Source organism: Carcharhinus amblyrhynchos, unplaced genomic scaffold (genome assembly GCF_965287045.1).
Source record: "Carcharhinus amblyrhynchos unplaced genomic scaffold, sCarAmb.v2.hapA scaffold_77, whole genome shotgun sequence".
Lineage (NCBI taxonomy): Eukaryota > Metazoa > Chordata > Chondrichthyes > Carcharhiniformes > Carcharhinidae > Carcharhinus > Carcharhinus amblyrhynchos.
This window is the reverse complement of record NW_027649817.1, coordinates 310,703-336,490: the sequence shown is the minus strand read 5'-3', so window position 1 is coordinate 336,490 and position 25,788 is coordinate 310,703. Positions and strand designations below refer to the sequence as shown.

General features: G+C 48.3%; 1 protein-coding gene and 1 pseudogene across 2 annotated transcripts in view; both read left to right on the top strand.

Moving 5' to 3' along the window:
• vax2 (ventral anterior homeobox 2) overlaps nucleotides 1–7,607 on the top strand; it is a 37,298-nt gene extending 29,691 nt beyond the window's left edge. The window contains exon 3 of the mRNA XM_080182654.1: nucleotides 6,334–7,607. Coding sequence (XP_080038780.1) covers nucleotides 6,334–6,789 — 456 coding nt within the window. The 3' untranslated portion in view covers nucleotides 6,790–7,607. The remainder of the gene's footprint in view (nucleotides 1–6,333) is intronic.
• An 11,156-nt stretch (nucleotides 7,608–18,763) lies between these two features.
• LOC145337810 (V-type proton ATPase subunit B-like) overlaps nucleotides 18,764–25,788 on the top strand; it is a 77,684-nt pseudogene continuing 70,659 nt past the window's right edge. The window contains exon 1 of the transcript XR_013885402.1: nucleotides 18,764–18,910. The product of XR_013885402.1 is annotated as a V-type proton ATPase subunit B-like (transcript). The remainder of the gene's footprint in view (nucleotides 18,911–25,788) is intronic.

The window sequence follows — 25,788 nt, the reverse complement described above, 5'->3', positions numbered from 1 at the left end:
CAATTCCTGGCTTGGGTCACTGTCTGTGTGGAGTTTGCACATTCTCCCCATGTCTGCGTGGGTTTCCTCCGGGTGCTCCAGTTTCCTCCCACAGTCTGAAAGATGTGCTGGTTAGGGTGCATTAGCCAATTCTCCCTCAGTGTACCCGAACAGACACTAGAGCGTGGCGACTTGGGGATTTTCGCAGTAACTTCATTGCAGTGTTAATGTAAGCCTACTTGTGACAATAAATAAATAAACTTTAAAGTTTAAAAGAAAAGCAGGGGGTAATAGGGAAAGGAACTTAAAACAGCGGTGACCACGAGAGCCAAAGGGACGAGGGAAAGAAACAGGGCAAAAGTGTGACAAGGGCCCTGGCCCTGATCATCCGCACCCTAGAGTTTTAAAGGAGTTGGCTGTAGCCATAGTGGATACATTGGTTGTAATCTTCCAAGATTCCCAGCACTGTGGAAAAGTTCCAGCAGCTTGGAAAACCGTAAATGTAATACTCCTGTTCAGGGAGACAGAAAGCCGAGAACAATGCTCCAGTAGTCGCTGACAATACAATGGTAGGAACAGAGCAAGTTGTGAAGAGGTTACGGTATGCCAAGGGATATCACTGGGGAAAGTGAATGGACAGATGGAGTATAACCTCCAGGTGGCGCTGTTCCCAGGTATCTGCTGTCCTAAAGTAAAGGTGCTGTACAAAATGTAAATTGAGGTTATTTGTAGCGTGCATTTAATTAGTACAGGGATAGAGATGTTTTGCTGCAATTGTATAGGTGAGGCCACAGCTGGAGTATTTACATTTCCTTATCTGAGGAATGGTATCCCAGCTATAGAGGGAGTGCAGTGAAGGTTTACCAGGCTGATTCCTGGGATGGCAGGTCTGTCATATCAGGAGAGACTAAATTAGTTAGGATTATATTCACTGGAGTTCAGAAGAGTGAGAGGGGTTCTCATAGAAACTTATAGAATTCTAACAGGGTTAGGCAGGGTAGCTTCAGAAAGAATGTCCCCAGTAATGGGGGAGTCCAGAACTAGAACAAAGAACAAAGACAATTCCAGCACAGGAACAGGCCCTTCGGCCCTCCAAGCCTGCACCGACCATGCTGCCTGACTGAACTAAAGCCCCCTACCTTTCCGAGGACCATATCCCTCTATTCCCATCCTATTCATGTATTTGTCAAGCTGCCCGTTAAAAGTCACTATTGTATCCGCTTCCACTACCTCCCCTGGCAACGAGTTCCAGGCACACATCGCCCTCTATGTAAAAAAACTTGCCTCATACATCTCCTTTAAACTTTGCCCCTCACACCTTAAACCTGTGCCCCCGAGTAATTGACTCTTCCACTCTGGGGAAAAAGCTTCTGACTATCCACTCTGTCCATGCCCCTCATAATCTTGTAGACTTCTATCAGGTCACCCCTCAACCTCCGTCATTCCAGTGAGAACAAACCAAGATTTTCCAACCTCTCTTCATAGCTAATGCCCTCCATACCAGGCAACATCCTGGTAAATCTTTTTTGTACCCTCTCCAAAGCCTCTATACCCTTCTGGTAGTGTGGTGACCAGAATTGAACACTATATTCCAAGTGCGGCCTAACTAAGGTTCTATAAAGCTGCAACATGACTTGCCAATTTTTAAACTCAATGCCCCAGCTGATGAAGGCAAGCATGCCGTATGCCTTCTTGACTACCTTCTCCACCTGCGTTGCCAATGTCAGTGACCTGTGTACCTGTACACCCAGATCCCTCTGCCTATCAATATTCTTAAGAGTTCTGCCATTTACTGTATATTTCCTATCTGTATTAGACCTTCCAAAATTCATTACCTCACATTTGTTCAGATTAAACTCCATCTGTCATCTCTCCGCCCAAGACTCCAAATGATCCATATCCTGCTGTATCCTCTGGTGGCCCTCATCTCTATCCACAAATCTTTGTGTCGTCCGCAAACTTACCAATCAAACCAGTTACATTTTTCTCCAAATCATTTATATATATTACAAACAACAAAAGTCCCAGCACTGATCCCTGAGGAACACCACTTGTCACAGCCCTCCATTCAAAAACACACCCTTCCACTGCTACCCTCAACAGATATAGTTCTGTATCCACCTTACCAGCTCACCTCTGATCCCATGTGACTTCACATGGGCTTACCAGCCTATAATTACCTGGATTGTTCTTGCTACCCTTCTTAAACAAAGGAATAACATTGGCTAGTCTCCAATCCTCTGGGACCTCCCCTGTAGACAGTGAGGAAGCATAGATTTCTCTCAAGGCCCCAGCAATTTCCTCCCTTGCCTCTCTCAGTATTCTGGGGTATATCCCATCAGGCCCTGGGGACTTGTTGGCCTTAATGTTTCTCAAGAACCCCAATACCTCCTCCTTTTTGATCTCAACATGACTCAAATTATCTACACACCCTTTCCCAGAGTCATCACCCACCAAATCCTTCCCTTTGGTGAATACTGACAAAAAGTACCCATTTAATACCTTGCCCAATTAGAGGTTATAGAGTCATAAAAGTTTACAGCATGGAAACAGGCCCTTCAGCCCAACTTATCCATGCTGTCCTTTATTTTAAACCACAATGCTAGTACCAATTGCCCACATTTGGCCCATATCCCTCTATACCCATCTTACCCATGTAACTGTCTAAATGCTTTTTAGATGATAAAATTGTACCCGCCTCTACTACTACCTCTGGCAGCTTGTTCCAAATACTCATCACCCACTGTATGAAAAAATTGTCTCTCTGGACACTTTTGTATCTCTCCCCTCTCACCTTAAACCTATGCCTTCTAGTTTTAGACTCCTGTCTCTTTGGGAAAAGATATTGACTATCGAGCTGATCTGTGCCCCTCCTTATTTTATAGACCTCTATAAGATCACCCACTCAGCCTCCTACACTCCAGAGAAAAAAGTCCCAGTCTCCCCAGCCTCTCCTTATAACTCAATCCATCAAATCCCGGAAGCATCCTAGTAAATCTCTTATGCACTCTTTCTAGTTTAACAATATCCTTTCTACAATAGGGTGACCAGAACTGTACACAGTATTCCAAGTGTGGCCTTCCCAATATTTCGTACAACTTCAATAAGACATCCCAACTCCTGTATTCAATGTTCTGACCGATGAAACCAAGCATGCCGATTGCTTTCTTCACCACTCTGTCCACCTGTGACTCCACTTTCAAGGAGTTATGAACCTGTACCCCTAGATCTCTCCGCTCTGTGAATCTCCCAATGCCCAACCATTAACTGAGTAAGTGAATCCGCACATAGATGACCTTGTTGATCCTTAAGAGGCCCTAACTCTCTCCCTTGTTACTCTTTTGCCCTTTATGTATTTGTAGAAGTTTTTTGGATTCTCCTTTGCCTTATCTGCCAAAACAATCTCATGTCCCTTTTTTGCCCTCCTAATTTTTCTCTTAACTCTACTCCTACGCCCCCCAAGGGATCCCTCTTCAAGGGATCCGCTTGATTCCAGTTGCCTATACATGTCATGTGCCTCCTTGTTCTACTTGACCAGGGCCTCAATATCCCAAATCATCCAGGGCTTCCTACTTCTACCAGCCTTGCCCTTTACTCTAAGAAGAATGTGCTCGCCCTGAACCCTGGTTGACACACCTTTGAAAGTGTGTCACTTATCAGACGTCCCTTGGCCTTCCCACGGACTCCCCCAATTAACTGTTGAAAGTTCCTGCCTGATACTATCAAAATTGGCCTTGCCCCATGTGGAATTTTAACTTTTGGGACAGACCTATCATTCTCCATAGCTATCTTAAAACTGATAGAATTATGGTCACCGGTCCCAAAGTGATCCCTCACTAACACTTCTGTAACCTGCCCTTCCTTACTTCCCAAGAGCAGGTCAAGTTTTGTCCCTCTCTAGTCGGGTCATTCACATACTGAATGAGAAATTCCTCTCCATCCGACCCTCTAATACTATGGCTGTCTCAGTCAATGTTGGGAAAGTTAAAATCCCTGACTATCACCACCATAATTTTCTTGGAGCTATCTGTAATCTCCCTACATTTTTGCTCCTGAATTTCCGTCGAATATTTGGGAGCCTGTAGCTCAACCTTATCAAACTGATCTCTCCCTTCATACTTCTCAGTGGCCGAACCCTCGGATATATCCCCTCTCAGTACTGCCGTGATGTTTTCCCTAATCCCTCTCCTCTCTTACCTCCTGTTCTATCTTTCTGATAGCATCTGTACCCTGGAACATTGAGCTGCCAGTCCTCTCCCTTCCTTAGCCATGTTTCAGTAATTGCTATAGTATCCCAGTCCCACCTACCCATCCATACCCTGAGTTCATCTGCTTTGTCCGTCAGGCCTCTTGCATTGAAATAAATGCAGTTTAATCTGGACTTCCCTTGCTCTCTGTCTTGCTTTTGCCTGATCAGTTTGGTACTAGATTACTGACACTCCCTTTACTATTTAATGTGCTGTCTTTAACTTCTGAGCTATCCTCAACCTTCTCTTCTGTCTCCCTACTGCTTTGGGTCCCACCCCCCCACTGCCAAACTAGTTTAAACCCTCCTGTGTGTCCCTAGGAAATCTCCCCACCAGGATGTTAGTCCCCCTCCAGTTCAGGTGTAACCCATCCCTCTTAAACAGGTCACCCCTTCCCCAGAACAGATCCCAAGGATCCAAAAATCTAAATCCCTACCTTCTGCACCAGCTCTCAAGCCAGGCATTCATCTGCGTAATCTTCCTATTCCCTATCTCACTAACAGTGGTACCGATAGTAGTCCAGAAATGACTAACTTCAAGGTCCTGCAATTTAACCTTCTGCCTAACTCTCTATATTCATACTTCAGGACCTCATCCCTTTTCCTACCTATGTTGTTGGTACCAATATGTACAACAACCTCTGGCTGCTCACATTCCCCCTTAAGAATGACGCTCAGAGATGTCTTTAACCCTGGAACCAGGGAGGCAACACACCAGCCTGGATTCTCGATCATAGCCACAGAAATGCCTGTCTGTGTCTCTGACTAATGAGTCCTTCTGGCTCCATGCATAGATTCCCTCTCCTGTCCTTGAGTGGGCCAACCCTCTCCATGGCTATCCTTTTACTCTTTATATATGTATAAAAAGCCATGGGATATTCCTTAATCCTGCTGGCCAATGATTTTTTTGTGACCTCTTTTTGCCCTCCTTACTCCTTGCTTAAGTTTCTTTCTACTTTCCTTGTATTCCACACTTGCTTTGCGTGTTCCCAACCTTCTAGCTTTGACAAATGCTTTCCTTTTCTCTTTGACTAGGCTCACAATAACTCTCATTATCCACGGTTCCCAAAACTTGCCATACTTATCCTTCATCCTTACAGGAATGTGCCAGTCCTGAATCCCTAACAACTTACACTTGAAAGTCTCCCACATGCCAGATGTTGATTTACCCTCAAACATCTTTCAATCTACTTTCTTCAGTTCCTGCCCAATATTGTTGTAATTAGCCTCCCCCCAATTTAGCACCTTCACTTGAGGACTACACTTATTTCTATCCATCACTACCTTAAAGCTTACTGAATTGTGGTCACTGTTCCTGAACTGCTCCCCTACTGAAATGTTGATCACCTGGCTGGGCTCATTCCCCAATACCAGGTCCAGTACGGCCCTTTCCCTAGTTGGACTATCTACATACTGTTTCAAGAAGCCTTCCTGGATGCTCCTTTCAAACTCTGCCCCATCCACGCCCCCAGCACTAAGTGAGTCCCAGTCAATAGGGGGGAAGTTAAAATCTCCCACCACAATAACCCTGTTACTTTTACACTTTGAGGTTTCTTTGAGAAACTAGGGGGGGTCATAGTTTGAAGGTAAGGGTTGGAACTGAGGTGAGGAGAAATGTCTTCACCCAAAGGATGGTGAATGTGTGAAATTCATTCCCACAGAGAGTAGTTGAGACCAAAACGTTGTCTGATTTCAAGAAGAAGTTAGCCTCGCAACATCAAGTTAAGGTCCAACAGGTTTAATTGGAATCACGAGCTTTTGGAGTGTTGCTCCTTCCTCGTGTGAGTCTCATCTGATGAAGGAGCTGAGCTCCAAAAGCTCGTGATTCCAAACAGACCTGTTGGACCTTAACCTGGTGTTGTGAGAATTCTTACTGTGCCCCACCCCAGTCCAACGCCGGCATCTCCACATCAAGAAGAAATTAGACATAGCTCTTGGGATTAATGGGATCGAGGGATATGTGGGGAAGGGGGGAAATCAGGATATTGAATTTGATGACCAGCCATGATCAAAATGAGTGGCGGAGGAGGCTCGAAGGGCCAAATGGCCTCCTCCTGTTTCTAGTTTCTATTCACGTTTTGATTCTGTTGAATTTTTTTGTGTTTTAGGTTAAGGTTTGGTTCCAGAACAGACGTACAAAACAGAAGAAAGATCAGAATAAAGACTGTGACAGCCGCTCCTCTGGCACATCTGAGTCCATTGCCACCTGTAACATCCTGAGGCTCCTGGAACAGGGGAGATTGTTGTCCATCCCTCCGGCCCCCAGCCTGCTCCCCCAGGGAGCCAGCCCTCTCGGATCTCCAGCGGGTAACGGCTGCGGCCTGGTGTCGTCCAGCAGCAGTTCGCCCGGGCTGACTGGCCCCTCGTTCAGCCTCTCCGCACCCGGCCAGACCACCCCCTCCCCTCGGCACCAGGCTGGCACTTCTCCCTGCTTCTCCGGCCCGCCGCCACTGGGTGGCACCCTGGAACTCTCCGCCGGCTACGGAGCGGGCACCTCGGCCTTTGAACCTTACGCGCGAACGGAAAGGAAAGACACCGCCACAGAGAAACTTCCGAGTTCATAGAGAGGCAGGGACAGCGCGGGGAAGAAAAGAGATCCCCTCAACACCTTCCTGTTGAGTTTTGTGTTTGAGTTGTGACGATATTCATTCAATGTGACGGTACGGGTTCCTACTCTCATGGCAGTGGCGAAGAACCAGACGAAATGTGTTCAAGTGTCCTATTGACAACCACCAGACATTGGTCCCACGCAGTTCACAGGTCAAGGGTCAGGTCACTGTCTCCCGTTGTCCATCTCGCTGTGATTAAATGGTGGCAGTGTCCCTTCCAACCACACCGTGTAAAGAACTATCTCCTGGACTTTGGACTCCGTCAACCCTGACCTTTGGCCTCGCAGTCCTTAAACCCCACAGAGCGTGTTCAGAAGGTGAAAAATAAACAAGGCCCAACCTTCTGCTGTCCTGGGAGTTGCATGAATGGGATTGTTGATTAATTGCAGTGAATTGACCCAGATCCTGGGAGAATCGATAATGGTGGAAGAGGTTTGGGGAGCACAGGTCCAGACTTACCTCTTTCTCCGGGCATCTTACACTGGCCACATGGTATTCTGGTCAAAGCGAGGCAAGGTCTCTCTCTCTCGCTCGAGAGAGAGTCAGTAGATAGTGATTAACAGTGGAAGGGGATACCTCACTGATCTGGTCCCACGCCCACCATGCCTCCCCAAAGCTCAGGAGCATCGAAGACCCCTGCAGGGATGAGCAATGAAATTCAGAGCCCTGACAGCACGGGCGACTCAGCACAGGCCGTGCCTTACCCGTCTATCGGGAGAGAGGGCTAATGCATCAAGGCATTCATGGCGTCCTGCTAATCCCCGGGGAGGCGGTGGGAGGGGTGTGGCGGGAGGGCGGGGGAGGGAGACTCGTCGAGGGCCTGCGTTCCCTCGCACGTTTCCACAGCTCTGTAAGCACATATCACCCGACTCTCCGCATCAGCGCGATCGCCGTGACTCACTGGGGCTCCGCCTCACGGGAAACAAGAGAAAGGATAATTCAGAAACCCTGCCTGGGCTCGACAGTCTGGAAAATGTCTCTCCCCACACCCCCAATCCCCCCTCTCCCCCCACCCCACCCACCTTCAAAATCAGAGTCATGACCGCATTTATTAAATTATAACTTATTCAAAAACAGAACTGTTGCCTTTCTCTTTATTCTGCCTGTTTTAAATCCCCTTTCTCATGGTTTTGGGAGAGACGCGTCAACGTTCAAAAGGTACAAGATACAAAAGCCTAGTGCTTCACGCCCGCTTGGCTTAAACTGGACCGACTGACGGGCAACGCGACAGCTCAGTGACTATCACTGTCCGCTGTGCAGTTACAGGGACCCGGGTCGGATCTCCGGCTTGGGTCAGTGTCTGCGGGAGTTTGCACATTCTCCCCGTGCCTGCGTGGGTTTTCTCCGGGTGCTCCGGTTTCCTCCCACACCCCAAAGACGTGCTTTTAGGCTGATTGGTGTTAACAAATTGTCCCTAAATTAGACCTCCCTTAATCTGGCGCACATATAATTCCCTAAATTTCCACCCCCTTTATTGTGGAGTCCATGAGATGTAGACAAAAGCCATAGGTAGAAGAAGGATTGGAATGAGGTGCTCCCTGAATGTTAAAATGGGCGGCATGGGCTTGTTGGGCCGAAGGGCCTGTTCCTGTGCTGTGTTGTTCTTTGTATCTCGGGTTTGACTTGATTCGATTTATTATTGTCACGTATTAACACGCAGTGAAAAGTATTGTTTCTTGTGCGTTATACAGACAAAGCATTACCTTTCAGAGGGAAGGAAAGGCGATGGTGCAGAATGTAGTGTTACAATCATAGCTAGGGTGTAGAGAAAGATCAGCTTAATGCAAGGCAGGTCCATTCAAAAGTCTGGCAGCAGCAGGGAAGAAGCTGTTCCTGAGTCGGTTGGTACGTGACCTCAGACTTTTGTATCTTTATCCCGATGGAAGAGAGAATGTCTGGGGTACATAGGATCCTTAGTTATGCTGGCTGCTTTGCCGAGGCAGCGGGAAGTGTAGACAGAGTCAATGGATGGGAGGCTGGTTTGTGTGATGAACTAGGCAACATTCATGATCTTTTGTAGCTCCTTGCAGCCTTGGGCAGAGCAGGAGCCCATATCAAGCTGTGATACAACCAGAAAGAATGCTTTCCATGGTAAAAGTTGGTGAGAGTTGGAACTGAGCTGTCAAATTTCTTTAGTTTTCTGAGAAAGTAGAGGCATTGGTGGGGCTTTCTTAACTATAATGTTGGCATGGAGGGACCAGGACAGGTTGTTGGTGATCTGGACACCTAAAATCTTGAAGCTGTTGACTATTTCTATTTCATCCCTATTGTTTAATTGAATGCAGTTACATACACTACCACAGCGTGACTGTTTCTCTGGAAAGCTACACACTCCTAGAGTGAAGAGGAGATTGTGGGGAGTGTAGTGAATCGGGCCTACTCAACTAGAAGATGTATTGGTAAATGCCTGGGTGTGTGGGAACTAGGGCAGTGAGAAAGGAAAAGGTGAATAGAACATAGAACATAGAACATTCCAGCGCAGTACAGGCCCTTCGGCCCTCGATGTTGTGCTGACCAGTGGAACCAATCTAATGACCCTCTAACCTAAACTATTCCAATGTTATCCATATGCCTATCCACTGACCATTTGAACACCCTTAAAGTTGGCGAGTCCACAACTGCTGCAGGCAGGGCATTCCACACCCTTAGTACCCTCTGAGTAAAGAACCTACCTCTGACATCTGTCCTATAACTACCACCCCTTAATTTAAAGCTATGTCCCCTCGTGTTAGCCATCACCATCCGAGGAAAAAGGCTCTCACTGTCCACCCTATCCAATCCTTTGATCATCTTGTATGCCTCAATTAGGTCTCCTCGTAACCTTCTTCTCTCTAATGAAAATAACCTCAAGTCCCTCAGCCTTTCCTCATAAGACCTTCCCACCATACCAGGCAACATCCTGGTAAACCTCCTCTGCACCCTTTCCAATGCCTCCACATCTTTCTTATAATGCGGCGACCAGAACTGTACACAATACTCCAAGTGCGGCCGCACCAGAGTTTTGTACAGTTGTAACATGACCTCACTGCTCCGAAATTCAATCCCTCTACCAATAAAAGCTAACACACCGTACGCCTTCTTAACAACCTTATCGAACTGGGTGCCAACTTTCAGGGAGCTATGCACATACAAAGAACAATACAGCACGGGAAACAGGCCCTTCGGCCCAACGAGCCCACGCTGCCATCTTAACAATGCATTTTTCCTACACCTCCCTTGACCCATGTCTATGCTTATGGTACCCCCATTGGAAACCAGATTCAGGGGAGAATAATTTAGGGACAATTTGTTACACTAAGATCTCTCTGCTCATCGACACTACTAAGAGTCCTTCCATTAGCCCTATATTCTGTACTCTACATGTCAACCCTGCATCCTTTTCACCATAAGTGTGGAATGCCCTGCCTGCAGCAGTTGTGGACTCGCCAACTTTGAGGGCGTTCAAATGGTCAGTGGATAGGCATATGGATAACATTGGAATAGTTTAGGTTAGAGGGTCATTAGATTGGTTCCACTGGTCAGTGCAACATCGAGGGCCGAAGGGCCTGTACTGCACTGTAATGTTCTATGTTCTATATCGCTCACTCCCACATTTCCTCAATTATTCACCCCCATCCTTCAAAATCTCCTGATTATATCCCTCGCTCTCTCCTCTCTATATCATCAATTCTTTCTCACCAGATACCTCCTCATCGAATCCCCCAATCCCCTCTCATCATTCCTGGGGAGATGATGGCCTAGTGCCATTATCGCCAGACGATTAATCCAAAAACTCAACTAAGGTGCTGGGGACCCGGGTTCGAATCCCACCACGGCAGATGGTGGAATTTGAATTCAGTGAAAAAATCTGGAATTAAGAATCTACTGATGACCGTAAAGCCATTTGTTGATTGTCGGAAAACTCATCTGTTCACTACTATCCTTCATTGAAGGAAATCTACTATCCCGACCTTGATCTGGCCTACGTTTGACCCCAGAGCCACAGCAAAGTGGTTGACTCTTCGAACTGCCCTGAGAAATGGCCCAGCAAGTGACTCAGTTCCAAGGGCAACTGAGGATGGGTAATAAATGCTGCTAAGACAAGGTAAAGGCTCATGGAGTCGGGGGGAAATATAGTGGCATAGACCAAGAAACGGTTAGCAGACAGAAAGGATGAAGGAGAACAAAGAACAACACAGCACAGGAAACAGGCCCTTCGGCCCGACTGCCACCCATTTTAACACTCAGTGAGCGCCTCATTCCAATCCTCCTTCTACCTCCGACTTTTGTCTACATCTGGTGGACTCCACAATAAAGGGGTGCAACAAATGTCCAAGTTTGCATGTTTGAGCATTGCCACAAGGTTTGCTCACCGACAGAAAAGCAGAATACGTTTCAAAAGGCGTTAAACTTTTAAATGTTGACCATCAAAGAAACTTGGGTGTGTTCGTACAAGGTACACCACAGCAAGCAATCAGTAAGGCAAATGGCGTGTTGGCTTTTATGGAGGGGATTGGACTACAAGAGTAGAGAAATTTCTGTACAGTTACCCAGTGCTTTGGTGGGACCACATCTGGAATACTGTGTGCAGTTTTGGTCTCCATATTTAAGAAAGGATATACTGGCATTGGAGACAGTACACACAAAAGCTCACTGGGTTAGCTCTGGGGTTGTCTGATGATGAGCGTCTGAGTAATTGAGTAAGTGAGGCAGCATGGTGCTACAGTGGTTAACACTGCTGCCTCAGAGTGCCAGGGTCACAGGTTCGATTCCCGGCTTGGATCAGTGTGGAAACTGTATGTTCTCCCTGTGTCTGCGTGGGTTTCTTCCGGGTGTTCCGGTTTCCTCCCGCATTCAAAAGACATGCTGGTTAGGTGTATTGACCATGCTAAATTCTCCCTCCGTGTGCCCGAACAGGTGCCAGAGTGTGGCGACTAGGGGATTTTCACAATAACCACATTGCAGTGTTAATTGTGACACTAATAAATTTTCTTTGCTTTAATTCAGTTTATGTTCTCTGGGGTTTTGAAGGATGAGTCACGATCAAATTGAAGCCTAAGAATGAGTCGACAGTGAGATTGTTTCCGCTGCTCAGGGAATCTAAAGCACGGCCTCAGGATTAGGGAGCATCGTTTTGGACTGAGACGAGGAGAGACCTTGTCATTGAAATCGATGATGAACTTTTCAGATTCCCCAGCTCAGAGTCGCTCCAATCCGTGAGTTAATTTCAGCCTCGGATAGCTTGTGAAGTCCAAGGAGACGATTTTCAAAGTGGACAATCCTCTGTGAGAGACACATTTTTGGAGTCTGATTTTCACAGGGTTTGGGGAATCCAAAAATTCCATGTTGCATTTATGCAGCCTTTTAAAATGAATGCCCGAATTGAGCCAGAGGTAAGATCAGCACCCAGACTCTATGAGAGTAGAGCAGGAGATGTTGTATACATGGAATTTAGTAAGGCGTTTGATAAGGTTCCCCATGTAGGCTCATGAAGAAAGTAAGGATGTGTGGGATAGAAGGAAATGTGGCCAATTGGATAAGTAACTGGCTATCTCATAGAAGACAGAGGGTGGTGGTGAAGGGAAAATTTTCAGACTGGAGGCCAGTTACCAGCGGTATATCACAGGGATCAGTGCTGGGTCCTCTGCTATTTGTGATTTTTATCAATGACTTGGAAGAGGGGGCTGAAGGGTAGGTTAGTAAATTTGCTGATGACACCAAGATTGGTGGAGTAGTGGATGAGGTGGCGGGCTCTTGCAGGCTGCAAAGAGACATTGATAGGATGCAGAGCTGGGCCGAAAAGTGGCAGATGGAGTTTAACCCCGATAAGTGCGAGGTGATTCATTTTGGTAGGACAAATTTGAATGCAGATTACAGGGTCAACGGCAGGGTTCTGAGGAATGTGGAGGAACAGAGAAATCTTGGGGTTCATATCCACAGATCTCTGAAGGTTACCACTCCAGCAGATAGAGTCATAAGAAGGCTTATAGCGTGTTAGCATTTATTAACAGGGGGTTTGAGTTTAAGAGCCGTGGGGTTATGCTGCAACTATACAGGATCTTGGTGAGACCACATTTGGAATATTGTGTGTGGTTCTGATCACCTCACTATAAGAAGGATGTGGATGTATTGGAGAGAGTGCAGAGGAGATTTACCAGGTTTGGAGGGTAGGTCTTATGAGGAAAGGTTGAGGAAGCTGGGGCTTTTCTCTTTAGAGCAGAGGGGATGAGCGGCAACTTTTTAGAGGTTTATAAGATGATGAGGGGGATTGATAGAGTGGACATTCAGAGACTATTTCCTCGGGTGGATGTAGCTGTTAGTAGGGGGCATAACTATAAAGTTCATGGTGGGAGATATAGGAGGGATGTCCGAGGTAGATTCTTTACTCAGAGAGTGGTTGGGGTGTGGAATGGACTGCCTGCTGTGATAGTGGAGTCGGACACTTTAGGAACTTTCAGATGATTATTGGATAGGCACCTGGAGCACACCAGAATGATAGGGAGTGGGATAGCTTGATCTTGGGTTTTGACATATCTCGGCACAATATTGAGGGCCGAAGGGCCTGTACTGTGCTGTAATGTTCTGTGTTCTATAGAGCGGCACGGTGGCACAGTGGTTAGCACTGCTGTCTCAGAGCACCAGGGATCCAGGTTACATTCCCTGCTCGGGTCACTGCCTGTGTGGAGTTTGCATGTTCCCTGTGTCTGTGTGGGTTTCCTCCCACACTCCAAAGATGTGCGGGTTAGGTGGATTGGCCATGTTAAGTTGCCCCTTAGTGTCAGGGGGACTAGCTAGGGTAAATGAATAGGGTTACAGGGATGGGGCCTGGGTGGGATTGTAGTTGATGCAGACTTGATGGGCTGAATGGCCTCCTTCTGCACTGTAGGGCTCTATGACTATTTAGCTGATCTGTGCCCCTCATTATTTTATAGACCTCTATAAGATCACCCCTCAGCCTCCTACGCTCCAGAGAAAAAAGTCCCAGTCTATCCAGCCTCTCCTTATCACTCAATCCATCAAGTCCCAGTAGCATCCTAGTAAATCTTCTCTGCACTCTTTCTAGTTTAATAATATCCTTTCTATAATAGGGTGGCCAGGACTGCACACACTATTCCAAGTGTGGCCTTACCAATGTCTTGTACAGCTTCAACAGGACTGTGTCCAAATGCAGCAAGACTTGGACAACCTCCAGGCTGGCGCTGAGAAGTGACAAGGAACATCCACGCCCCACCAAGTGACAGGGTGGGGGTGGGTCACACGGATAGGGTGGGGGAAGGAGAGGGGGTTACAAGGAGGTCACAGCGGGGTTACAGGGGAGTATCGGGGGTTAGGGCAGGGGAGGTGTATGGGGATCGGGTGTTGCTGCCCTGCTGGGGTTGCCTGTTCTGGAGGTGCCGATTGACTATCACTGTTTGCTGTGCAGATACATGGATTTGGGCCGGTGTCTGCGGGAGTTTGCACATTCTCCCCGTGCTTGCGTGGGTTTTCTCCGGGTGCTCCGGTTTCCTCCCACACCCCAGAGATGTGCTCTTGGGCTGATTGGTGTAACAAATTGTCCCTAAATTAGTCTCCCCTCAATCTTCCCCAATAGGTGTAGACAAAGGTCATAGGTCGAGGAGGGCACTCATAATGTAAAAATGGCGGCGCGGGCTTGTTGGGCCGAAGGGCCTGTTTCCCGGGCTGTGTTGTTCTTTGTTCTTTGTGTCCTGTGATGTGAAGCCCACTGCTGTCGAAGAGACTGACTACACTCAGTGTCCAGGGCTCCAACATGGAGAATGGGTAAATGGCTAGTAGATGGTGCAGATCCCAGTGCGGCGAGGCGTGGGCTGGAAGAAACGGCCAGAACTCAAGGAGAGAGCAACGAGATCCAATGCCTTTTGCTGCTCCCGGGAAACCTCAGCTCCAAGGTCACTCTCCTGGGCTGAATTCCAGGGAATCAGTGAGGCGAGACACAGAGCCCGTGCAGGTATGCAGAATCTGACCAATGTGAAACTAACTGACGCGCATCTCTCCTCCTCACACTTCACTGCTCCACAGAGAACAATCATTAACCTTCTTCCCCAGGCCCTCGGAACAGATTTGATATTAACCAGAGCCTCAGTGCTGTCTCTCCGGGATGGGTGGATTGCAGACTGAGTTCCAGGGAGCTGGGAGGGAGGCAGGAGGGGGATTGTGGGGTGCAGGCATGATTATTATAGTCAGAAGCTGCTAACTGAAGAGAGGATGGAATGTGGGAGCACAGGGAATGATCGAAATGAAGAGATCATTTCAGGGGATAAAAACATGAGGGAGAAAGAAATAGAGGGATAGAGTGATGGAGTGAGGTGAAGAGGGTGACTGGGAGAAGGTGGGTGTCAGTCAGTGGGACTGTTTCTGTGGGGTCCTGTTCTCCGACTTTCGGGATCGATTGGCACAGCGGTTAGCACTGCTGCCTCACAGCACCAGGGCCCCAGGTTCAATTCCAGCTTCAGGTCAATGTGCCGAGTTTGCACATTCTCCCCGTGTCTGCGTGGGTTTCCTCTGGGTGCTCTGGTTTCCTCCCACAGTCCAGAGCTGTGCAGGTTAGGTGGATTGACCATATAACTCGCCCTTTAGTGTCAGGGGACTAGCAGGGTAAATACTTGGGGTTATGGGGATAGTCTCTGCGTGGGGTTGTGGTCAGTGAAGGCTCAATGGGCTTCTTCTGCACTGTAAGGATTCTATGACCCTCTGATGGGCATTTCCAGTATCTTCTGTTTTTGTTTGAATTCAGTTTTAAAAATCTAGAAATACAAAAATAATGGTGTCTCAGTAAAGTGGCCATGAAGCTACTGGAGTCTTGTAAAAACCCAACTGGGTCAATGATGGCCTCTGGGAATCTGCCATCCCTTCTCAGTCTGGGGTTGGATCCGAATCCAGTCCCTGCACGATAGTGGGTGACACTTACATTATCCCCGGGGAAGGAAGTTGGCTGGATGAAGAAGCCACCCACCATTACATGCTCTAGGAAGTTAGAGATGGGCAATGCCAGCGTTGCCAACAGAACACACACCCCCAAAAATGATTCCTCAATCAGGAAGAGTTGAAACTTGTCCTGTGGGCAGCACGGTGGCACAGTGGTTAGCACTGGGAGCCGGGTTCGACTCCAAGCTCGGGTCACTGTCCGAGTGAAGTTGGCACGTTCTCCCTGTGTCTGCGTGGGCTTCCTCCCGTTTCGTCCTCCACTCCAAAGATGTGCGGATCGGGTTGATTGACCATGCTAAATTGCCCCTGAGCGTCAGAGGGATTAGCAGGGCAAATACGTGGGGTCAAGGGGATAGGGCCTGTTGGCGGTACAGGCTCGATGGGCCAAATGGCCTCCTTCTGCACTGAATTCGATAAAGATTCCAGTCATATCAATCAAGCAAATCCTGATGCAGAAAGATCCCACCCTTGCCCACATCACAGGGAAAATCGCCTCTGGATGACCCCTCGCCTTTCACCCTCCAGGCACCCCAGTCAGCTCCCGGCCTGGGCTGAGAGCTCCTCCCATTTCAGACGGCCATTAGTCGCTTCCGGATTATTCCATCTGCGATTTTCGAGAAGTGGAAATCATTCGGTTAACGTGGAATCGAAGGTCAGAATTTCCAGAGGCCTTTTTTTGGGATAATTTTTAATGGGCCAGGTTAAAAATGTGAAAAAAATCCCCCACCAAAACTGCCCCGTTAGAAATAGCTGGGCAGCCACAAACACGCAGGATAGGGACAGGAGTAGGCCATTCGGCCCCTCAAAGCTGCTCCAACCATTCAGTAACATCGAGGCTGATTGGTTTGCGTTTCAAATTCTACATTCCCAACCTGCCGCCATCGCCTTGTGAGTAGGAAGGCCAGACGTCTGTCTTTAGGCCGGACAGTCTGGTTTTTGAGCACTCTGTCCTCCGTCCGGCGCCACCTCGAGCTGGACGTTGATTTGTCCTCCTTTTTTGGGCCTGACTAAAGGCCGTGACCGGCAGCTGGGTAAACCAATCGGAAATTGAAGCATCACGGTTCTCCAATGGACGCTCTGTGCCCGCTGACTGGCAGCCACTTTATCCAATCCGTGAGCTCCATTCGACTGAATTTAAAGAACGATGAAAATGGCGCTCAACAATTGTAACCAATCACAGACCGCGCTGCTAACAGCACACGCCCCCCCCATGTGATTGACATCTTCCTTAGCCAATCGCAACACACTGACCAATCGGAATGTGCTAAACCTGCGTGACTTTCAGCCCAGCATCGTTGCGTCATTCAATTCGAACCGGGGCAATGTCCTCCTTTTTGGAAATTTGGAAATGGCCACTCTACTTCTGAGATAGAGAGTTGCAAAGTCACACGACCTTCAGCGGAAGAAATTTCGCTCAATTCTGATGATGAATGGGATGGATAGGATAGAGGTGGAGAGGTTCTTCCCGCTCACAAAGGATAGCAGGACTAGAGGGCACAGCCTCAAGATAAAGGGGGGGGCGGTTTAGAACGGAGTTGAGGAGGAACTTCTTCACTCAAAGGGTGGTGAATCTCTGGAATTCTCTGCCCGTTGAAGTGGTGGAGGCTGCCTCGCTGAATATATTTAAGACGTGGGTTGATGGGTTTTTGGTAGGCAAGGGGATTAAGGGTTATGGGGAGAGGGCGGGAAAGTGGAACTGATCCACTTCAGATCAGCCATGATCTTATTGAATGGCGGGGCAGGCTCGAAGGGCTAGATGGCCTACTCCTGCTCCTATTTCTTATGTTCTTATGTTCTTATTCTGTCCTAAAAATGGCGACCCCTAATTTTAAACCAGTGCCCCTGAGTTCTGGGCTCACCCACAAGAGGAAAGACAGTTTCCATCTTTGTTTAAGACTTAGCTGGATAGGCACATGAGCAGACTGGAGATGGAGGGATACAAAAGAATGTTCTAGTCGAAGATCAAGAGCCTCAGGACATTCCTGGGAATTAATAGATTCCTACCGGTCGCCCAACAAATTTCAAGGTTCACCTTGTCTCTTACGTTGGAGCTATTGGGGATCTTCCATCTCTGCCTGTAGAGCCTGTTGTATGTCTATTTATGTTTATTGATGTCTCCTTTTGACATCCACAGGTGATTCGGTCCGCCTTGTTGGCCAACAAGGGCCATACACGCGGTGGGTCGTGTGAGGGCTGCTCTTGGATGTTGTTTCGAGGGTTGCCTAGTGCTTCACGTCCGTTAGTGTACGCTTAAACTGGACCAACTGACGGGCAACACGACAGCTCAGTGACTATCACTGTCTGCTGTGCAGTTACAGGGACCCGGGTCGGATCTCCGGCTTGGATCGGTGTCTGTGGGAGTTTGCACATTCTCCCCGTGCTTGCGTGGGTTTTCTCCGGGTGCTCCAGTTTCCTCCCACACTCCAAAAATGTGCTTTTAGGCTGATTGGTTTAATAATTTGTCCCTGAATTGGATCTCCCTCAATCTGGCACAAATATAATTCCCTAAATTTGGACCCCTTTATTGTGGAGTCCAAGAGGCGAAGACAAAAGTTGTCGGTAGAAGAAGGATTGGAATGAGGCACTCACTGAGTGTTAAAATGGGCGGCGTGGGCTTGTAGGGCCAAAGGGCCTGTTTCCTGTGCTGCGTTGTTCTTTGATCTTTGACATGTGACTCCAGAGTCACAGCAATGTGGTTGACTCTCAACTGCCCTCAGGCAACTAGGGATGGGCAATAAATGCTGGTCCCAGCCAGCGATGCGCATGTCCAATGAATGAATAACAAGAAGTTACAGGTGACTTGTGACCTTCTGTGCCCGAGCTGCTGGGAGAATGCAGTCCTCCCTGGCTAGGAGCAGCATCAGGGTTTACAGTACAGGACAAGATCACAGGCTCAGTGCTTACAGTAAACAGAGCTAAGACACACTGTCAAACAACAACTCAGCAACTCAGGCACAAACCAGAAGACAGCAGAGACCGACACGCTGCCAGTCTTACAACACACAAATCAGACAAACTGACAGATTAACCTCTCCAATCTCAATCATGGCAGCAACAGTTCAACTTCGAGTAACAGAAGGACAGGGAGGACTGAGTGCTGCGAGGGAACATGTGTGTGCGGTAACCCGAGATTACATCTCACAGCCCAGGATCAGTAAGTAAACAAAAAGACAAAACTCTGAGTATCGACTGTAACAGAGAGCTGGGAGTGAGTTACAGAGTGAGGGAGCCGGGAGTGAGTTACACAGTGAGGGAACTGGGAGTGAGTTACAGAGTGAGGGAGCTGGGAGTGAGTTACACAGTGAGGGTGCTGGGAGTGAGTTACACAGTGAGGGAGCTGGGAGTGAGTTACACAGTGAGGGAGCTGGGAGTGAGTTACACAGTGAGGGAGCTGGGAGTGAGTTACAGAGTGAGGGAGCCGGGAGTGAGTTACACAGTGAGGGAGCCGGGAGTGAGTTACAGAGTGAGGGAGCCGGGAGTGAGTTACAGAGTGAGGGAGCTGGGAGTGAGTTACAGAGTGAGGGAGCTGGGAGTGACTTACAGAGTGAGGGAGCTGGGAGTGACTTACAGAGTGAGGGAGCTGGGAGTGAGTTACAGAGTGAGGGAGCCGGGAGTGAGTTACAGAGTGAGGGAGCTGGGAGTGAGTTACAGAGTGAGGGAGCTGGGAGTGAGTTACAGAGTGGGGGAGCTGGGAGTGAGTTACAGAGTGAGGGAGCTGGGAGTGAGTTACACAGTGAGGGAGCTGGGAGTGAGTTACAGAGTGAGGGAGCTGGGAGTGAGTTACACAGTGAGGGAGCTGGGAGTGAGTTACAGAGTGAGGGAGCTGGGAGTGAGTTACAGAGTGAGGGAGCTGGGAGTGAGTTACACAGTGAGGGAGCTGGGAGTGAGTTACACAGTGAGGGAACTGGGAGTGAGTTACAGAGTGAGGGAGCCGGGAGTGACTTACAGAGTGAGGGAACTGGGAGTGAGTTACAGAGTGAGGGAGCTGGGAGTGAGTTACAGAGTGAGGGAACTGGGAGTGAGTTACAGAGTGAGGGAGCTGGGAGTGAGTTACAGAGTGAGGGAGCTGGGAGTGAGTTACACAGTGAGGGAACTGGGAGTGAGTTACAGAGTGAGGGAGCTGGGAGTGAGTTACAGAGTGAGGGAGCCGGGAGTGAGTTACAGAGTGAGGGAGCTGGGAGTGAGTTACAGAGTGAGGGAGCTGGGAGTGAGTTACACAGTGAGGGAGCTGGGAGTGAGTTACAGAGTGAGGGAGCCGGGAGTGAGTTACAGAGTGAGGGAGCTGGGAGTGAGTTACAGAGTGAGGGAGCTGGGAGTGAGTTACAGAGTGAGGGAGCTGGGAGTGAGTTACAGAGTGAGGGAGCTGGGAGTGAGTTACAGAGTGAGGGAGCTGGGAGTGAGTTACACAGTGAGGGAGCTGGGAGTGAGTTACAGAGTGAGGGAGCTGGGAGTGAGTTACACAGTGAGGGAGCTGGGAGTGAGTTACACAGCGAGGGAGCTGGGAGTGAGTTACACAGTGAGGGAGCTGGGAGTGAGTTACACAGTGAGGGAGCTGGGAGTGAGTTACAGAGTGAGGGAGCTGGGAGTGACTTACAGAGTGAGGGAGCTGGGAGTGAGTTACACAGTGAGGGAGCTGGGAGTGAGTTACACAGCGAGGGAGCTGGGAGTGAGTTACAGAGTGAGGGAGCTGGGAGTGAGTTGTAAGGTGATGAGGGATGATCTGTCATGAAATTTGTGCACCTTATTTTTCCCTGCCCCCTATCCATGCCCTGAATCCTCCCCCTCTGTGTGCCCTGTACTGATTGCCCTGCACCGTTTGCTGATCACAGTTCTCTATTTTTGATCTGTGTGCCGAGGGGAGGGCTCTGAACTGTTGTTACGGCTGCACTGTCACATTCACACTCATTACAGAGAGAGTTAGAAAGCACTGACAGCATTGGTGTGAATGAATATTGAGTGAACTGAAGCATGTTAGTGTGCCTCTGTCAGAGTGGCAGTGTAGGATTGAGACTAAAGGGCTGTGTGTGAGTGAGTGTGTGTGTGTGCAGTCAACGAGTGATGTTAATGTGTAGCTACCAGCACTAAATCTTCCCTTGGCTTCCACAGGGGCTTAGGGGACTTACAACAGGAGGGACTATGGCTGGGGGACTCTGAATCTCCATTCACACTTTGTGCTGAAGGAGCCTGTACTAACCTATACCACTGCAGCCTCCAATTTATTTAATCTCCCAGGGTGGAACAGTGCTCACTGCGAGAATTTGGGGGTGAGAAATCATTTTAGACACAGAACTGACGACATTATGTCCCTTGTGGTTGCAATTATTGCTGTCAATTTGACACTGCCCTATTTTCTGTGTTGCTATGTGATCCCACTCTCTGTACAACGGATGGTGCCTCGCTGCTGTACACTGAACCCTTTCGCTATGCCCTTTTTTATAGCTACAATCACTCGCCCCCTGTTTAATATAAAAGCGTGAACTATATTTAAATGAATTGGTAAGGCAGCCAGGGGGAGACACTGTTTTTTTAAAGCGTTGTGATCTGGAAGGCACTGCCTGAATGGGCGATGGAAGCTGATTCAATAGGAATTTTCCAAAGAGATAACTATTTGAAATGGGAGAACAGTTACTGGGCTATGTTGAAAGAGAGAGGGTAACTGGCTGGTGATGGAGTGGGCGGTGCTGGGGGTTGGGAGGCAGGGTGATATTAATTGAGGCTTTGCTTAAGGCATTGGTGTGACGGGCGGAATGGGAAACCTGGAGGTTTCTATTAGAATACAGAATTCCTGACACAGTGGGATGAATTTTACCATCTCCCCCACCACGGGAATCAGAGCAAGCCACGGAAAGGCCTGCTGACCTCAGGTGGGATTTCCAGTTTCAGGGTGAGCGAGGCTGGAAAATCGCAACCACCCACGGTGTTCCATTCATGACTCCAGGACCCAATCCTTTTCCCATTCACTTCCACTGTCCACAACCTAAATGGACCCAAATTCTCCCGTTCACTCCTGTTGCACAGAATCCCAATGGACCCAAACCTTTCCCTTTCATTCCCACTGTGCACAATCCCAATGGATGCAACCCCCACCCCCCCGTCACCCCGATTGCACAGAATCCCAATGGACCCAAACCCCCCTCCCAGTCACCCCGATTGTACAGAATCCCAATGGACCCAAACCCCCCTCCCAGTCACCCCGATTGTACAGAATCCCAATGGACCCAAACCCCCCCCAGTCACCCCGATTGTACAGAATCCCAATGGACCCAAACCTTTCCCATTCACACACATGGTGCAGAGTTCCAGTGGATCAAATCCTTTCTCATTCATCCCCCTATATGGAATTCCAGTGGACCCAAACATCTTCCCATTCACTCCCAATGAACAAAATGACAAAGAACATATTTTGATTTGAATTATTATTGTCACAAGTATTAACCTACAGTGAAAAGTATTGTTTCTTGCATGCTATACAGACAAAACATACCATCCGTAGAAAAAGAAATGAGGGAGTGTAGAATGTAGTGTTACAGTCATCGCTAGGGTGTAGAGAAAGATCAACTTAGTGCGAGGTAGGTCCATTCCAAAGTCTGACAGCAGCAGGGAAGAAGCTGTTCTTGAGTCAGTTAGTACGTGACCTCAGACTTTTGTATCTTTTTCCCGAAGGAGATTGTTATCATTATATCATCACAGTTTACAGTTATCCTTGTGAAGCAACTTACACTCCAGTTTGAATACAGCACAATTCACGCTACACCTACTCAGCCGGGGCTCGGTGTTGCTTCTTTGTATCGCATGCATGCCTTTACCCTGGACTCCTCAAACTTAAACAACTTCTCTTCCCACTTTCAAGGGCCAATATCCTCCTCCTCCTCTGTTAACTGAGCCAACCCTTGTCCAAACCTCATTCACTTTCTGTCTCTGCAGTTGGTGTGTGTCAATTGCTTCAGATTCAAAATTCTGATCCCCATCTTATTTCCCCCCATGACCTTGGACCTCTCTAATCTCCTCCAGCCCCACAACCCTCCGAGATCCCTGTGCTCCTCTGATTCCGGCCTCTTAGCATTGCTGATTTTTATCAGTCCACCATTAGTCATACAGTGTGGAAAAGGCCCTTCAGCCCATCGAGTCTGCACTGACAATAGTACCACTGAAGCCCCACTTTCCTGCGCGTGTCCCATATCCTTCAATGTAAGGTTTCTGACCTCCACTACCTTCTCAGGCAGTGAGTTCCAGATTCCCACCACCCCCTGAGTGAAAAGGTTTTTCCTCAAATCCCCTCTGAATCTCCTGTCCCCCACCCTAAAACTGTGCCCCCTCCTGATGACCCCTCAACCAAGGAGAACAGCTGCTCCCTATTCACCCTGTCCATACCCCTCATAACCTTACACACCTCAATCATGTCCCCCTTCTCTACTATAGGCCAATCAATCCAAGCCTATCCAGTCTCCCCTTATCGCTCGAACGCTCCATCCCGGGCAACATCCTGGTGAATCTCCTCTGTACCCCCTCCAGTGCAATCACATCCTTCCTATAGTGAGGTGATCAGAGCTACTCCAGTTGCGGCCAAACCAACACTCTGTACAGTTCCAACATCACCTCCTCGCTCTTACTCTCTATACCATGACTGATGAAAGCAAATGTCCCATATGCCTTCTTAACCATCCTGTAACCGCCTTCAGGGATGTATGAACAATTACCCCAAGATCCCTCTGCTGTGCCTTCGGTAGCCTGGGCCCCAAGCTCTGAAATTCCTCTCCTAAACGCAACATCGAGGGCCAAGGGTCTGTACTGCGCTGTAATGTTCTACGTTCTAAACTTCTCTGATTCTCTGCCTCACTCTCCTGATATAAGACACTCTTTTGAACCTGCCTTGTTGACCTAACCTTTAATCACTTGCCCTAATTAACTCCACAGTGACTGGCTGTAACTTCCTGTTTGGCTAACATTCCTGTGAAGAGGGTTTCCTAACTGTCTTCAGGGAGATTTACAAACACGAGTTAATTTGTTCCCCAATTTCAGCTCCACCCATAACGCTCGCTTCCCTCTTACCTTATCTTGCAAAGCACTTTGGGAACATCATCACCTGCAAGTTCCTCTCCAAGCCACTCACCATCCTGACATATGGGCGGCACAGTAGCACAGTGGTTAGCACTGATGCTTCACATCTCCAGGGTCCTGGGTTCGATTCCCGGCTCGGGTCACTGTCTGTGTGGAGTTTGCACATTCTCCTCGTGTCTGCGTGGGTTTCCTCCGGGTACTCCGGTTTCCTCCCACAGTCCAAAGACGTGCGGGTTAGGTTGATTGGCCGTGCTAAGAAGTTGCCCCTTAGTGTCCAGGGATGGGTAGGTTGGAAGGATTGGTGTGTAAGGCATGTGGGGGTGGGGCCTGGGTGGGATTGTGTTTGGTGCAGACTCGATGGGCCGAAGGGCCTCTTTCTGCACTGTATGTCACTTGGAAATATATCGCCGTTCCTTCGCAGTCGCTGGGTCAAAATCCTGGAATTCCCTCCCTAACGGCATTGTGGGTCAACCCAGTGCGCAGGAACTGCAGTGATTCAAGAAGGCAGCTCACCACCACCTTCTCAAGGGTAACTAGGGATGGGCAATAAATGCTGGTCTAGCCAGCGACACCCACGTCCCACGAATGAACTAAATTGTAATGTTGTATTCTGTCGTGATATAGTTCCGGGGCAGGGGACAGGTACAGCTATGACATTCTCCAAAGTCAGACACAGGTAACTCTTACATCCTGCACACCATCAGCTTCAGGTGGGGGGATTCAATGACGTGCCCAACAAGGTGCTTAAGGCAGTTTCAAGCATTTTCGAGACCACCCTTAGCTAGACTGAGGTAGGAGGTTGGGGGTGGGAGGGATAGCGCGTGGGGGGTGGAGGGGAATGTGGGGACTAAGCTTAATTAAATCAATTATCTCTGATTGATTCAGTCTGATAAATTAGGAGATAAACAGTGAGAGACAAAGTGAATCACCCTGCTTACTCAACTCAGTCATGGCAGGCTGCTTTCGAAAGAGGCCATTGAATCTTCCAGCATGTTCGTGACAAAGAGACGGAGTGAAAGAAGTCAAAGGTTACGACATGCAAAGTCACGGCTAAACTGAAGGATGTTTAAGAGGCTTTAGAAAATGCAAGTCAAAGACAGAAAGTGAATGAATGTTGACAAAGAGGTTGAAAGATACCAACCATTCCTCTCAGAAGACACTGTAAGCAATCCCCAAACACATTAGTCATCGATTCATAGAGGTTTACAGCATGGAAATAGGCCCTTCCACCCAATTTGTCCATGCTGCCCCTTTTTTTAACCCCCTAAGCTCATCCCAATTGCCCGCATTTGGCCCATATCCTCTATACCCATCTTACCCATGCAACTGTCAAAGCGCTTTTTAAAAGACATAATTGTACCCGCCTCTACTACTACCTCTGACAGCTCGTTCCAGACACTCACCTTCCTCTGAGTGAAAAAATTGCCTCTCTGGGCCCTTTTGTATCTCTCCCCTTAAACCTATGCCCTCTAGTTTTAGACTCTCCTACCTTTGGGAAAAGATATTGACTCTGTAGCTGATCTGTGCCCCTCATTATTTTATAGACCTCTATAAGGTTATCTCAGCCTTCTACAAACACAACTCAATTTCTCATTTTTCTGACCATCCAGGAATAGCTTCTCATCACATGGACATTTTTTGCATCAAATGCAAACTTCTTTATCATGTTCCCCTCCACACCTGGCACCAACCACCCACCCCCACCCCCCCCCCCCATTTAGGTTTATTTGATTTGATTTATTATTGTCACATATATTGGTATACAGCGAAAAGTATTGTTTTGTGCACTCTATACAGGCTGATACCGGAGTTGAGGGGATTGAGCTATGAGGAGAGACTGAATAAACTAGGCTTGTACTCGTTAGAGTTTAGAAGAATGAGGGGAGATCTCATTGAGACGTATAAGATGATGAATGGGATGGATAGGATAGAGGTGGAGAGACTCTTCCCGCTCAGAAAGGATAGTAGGACTAG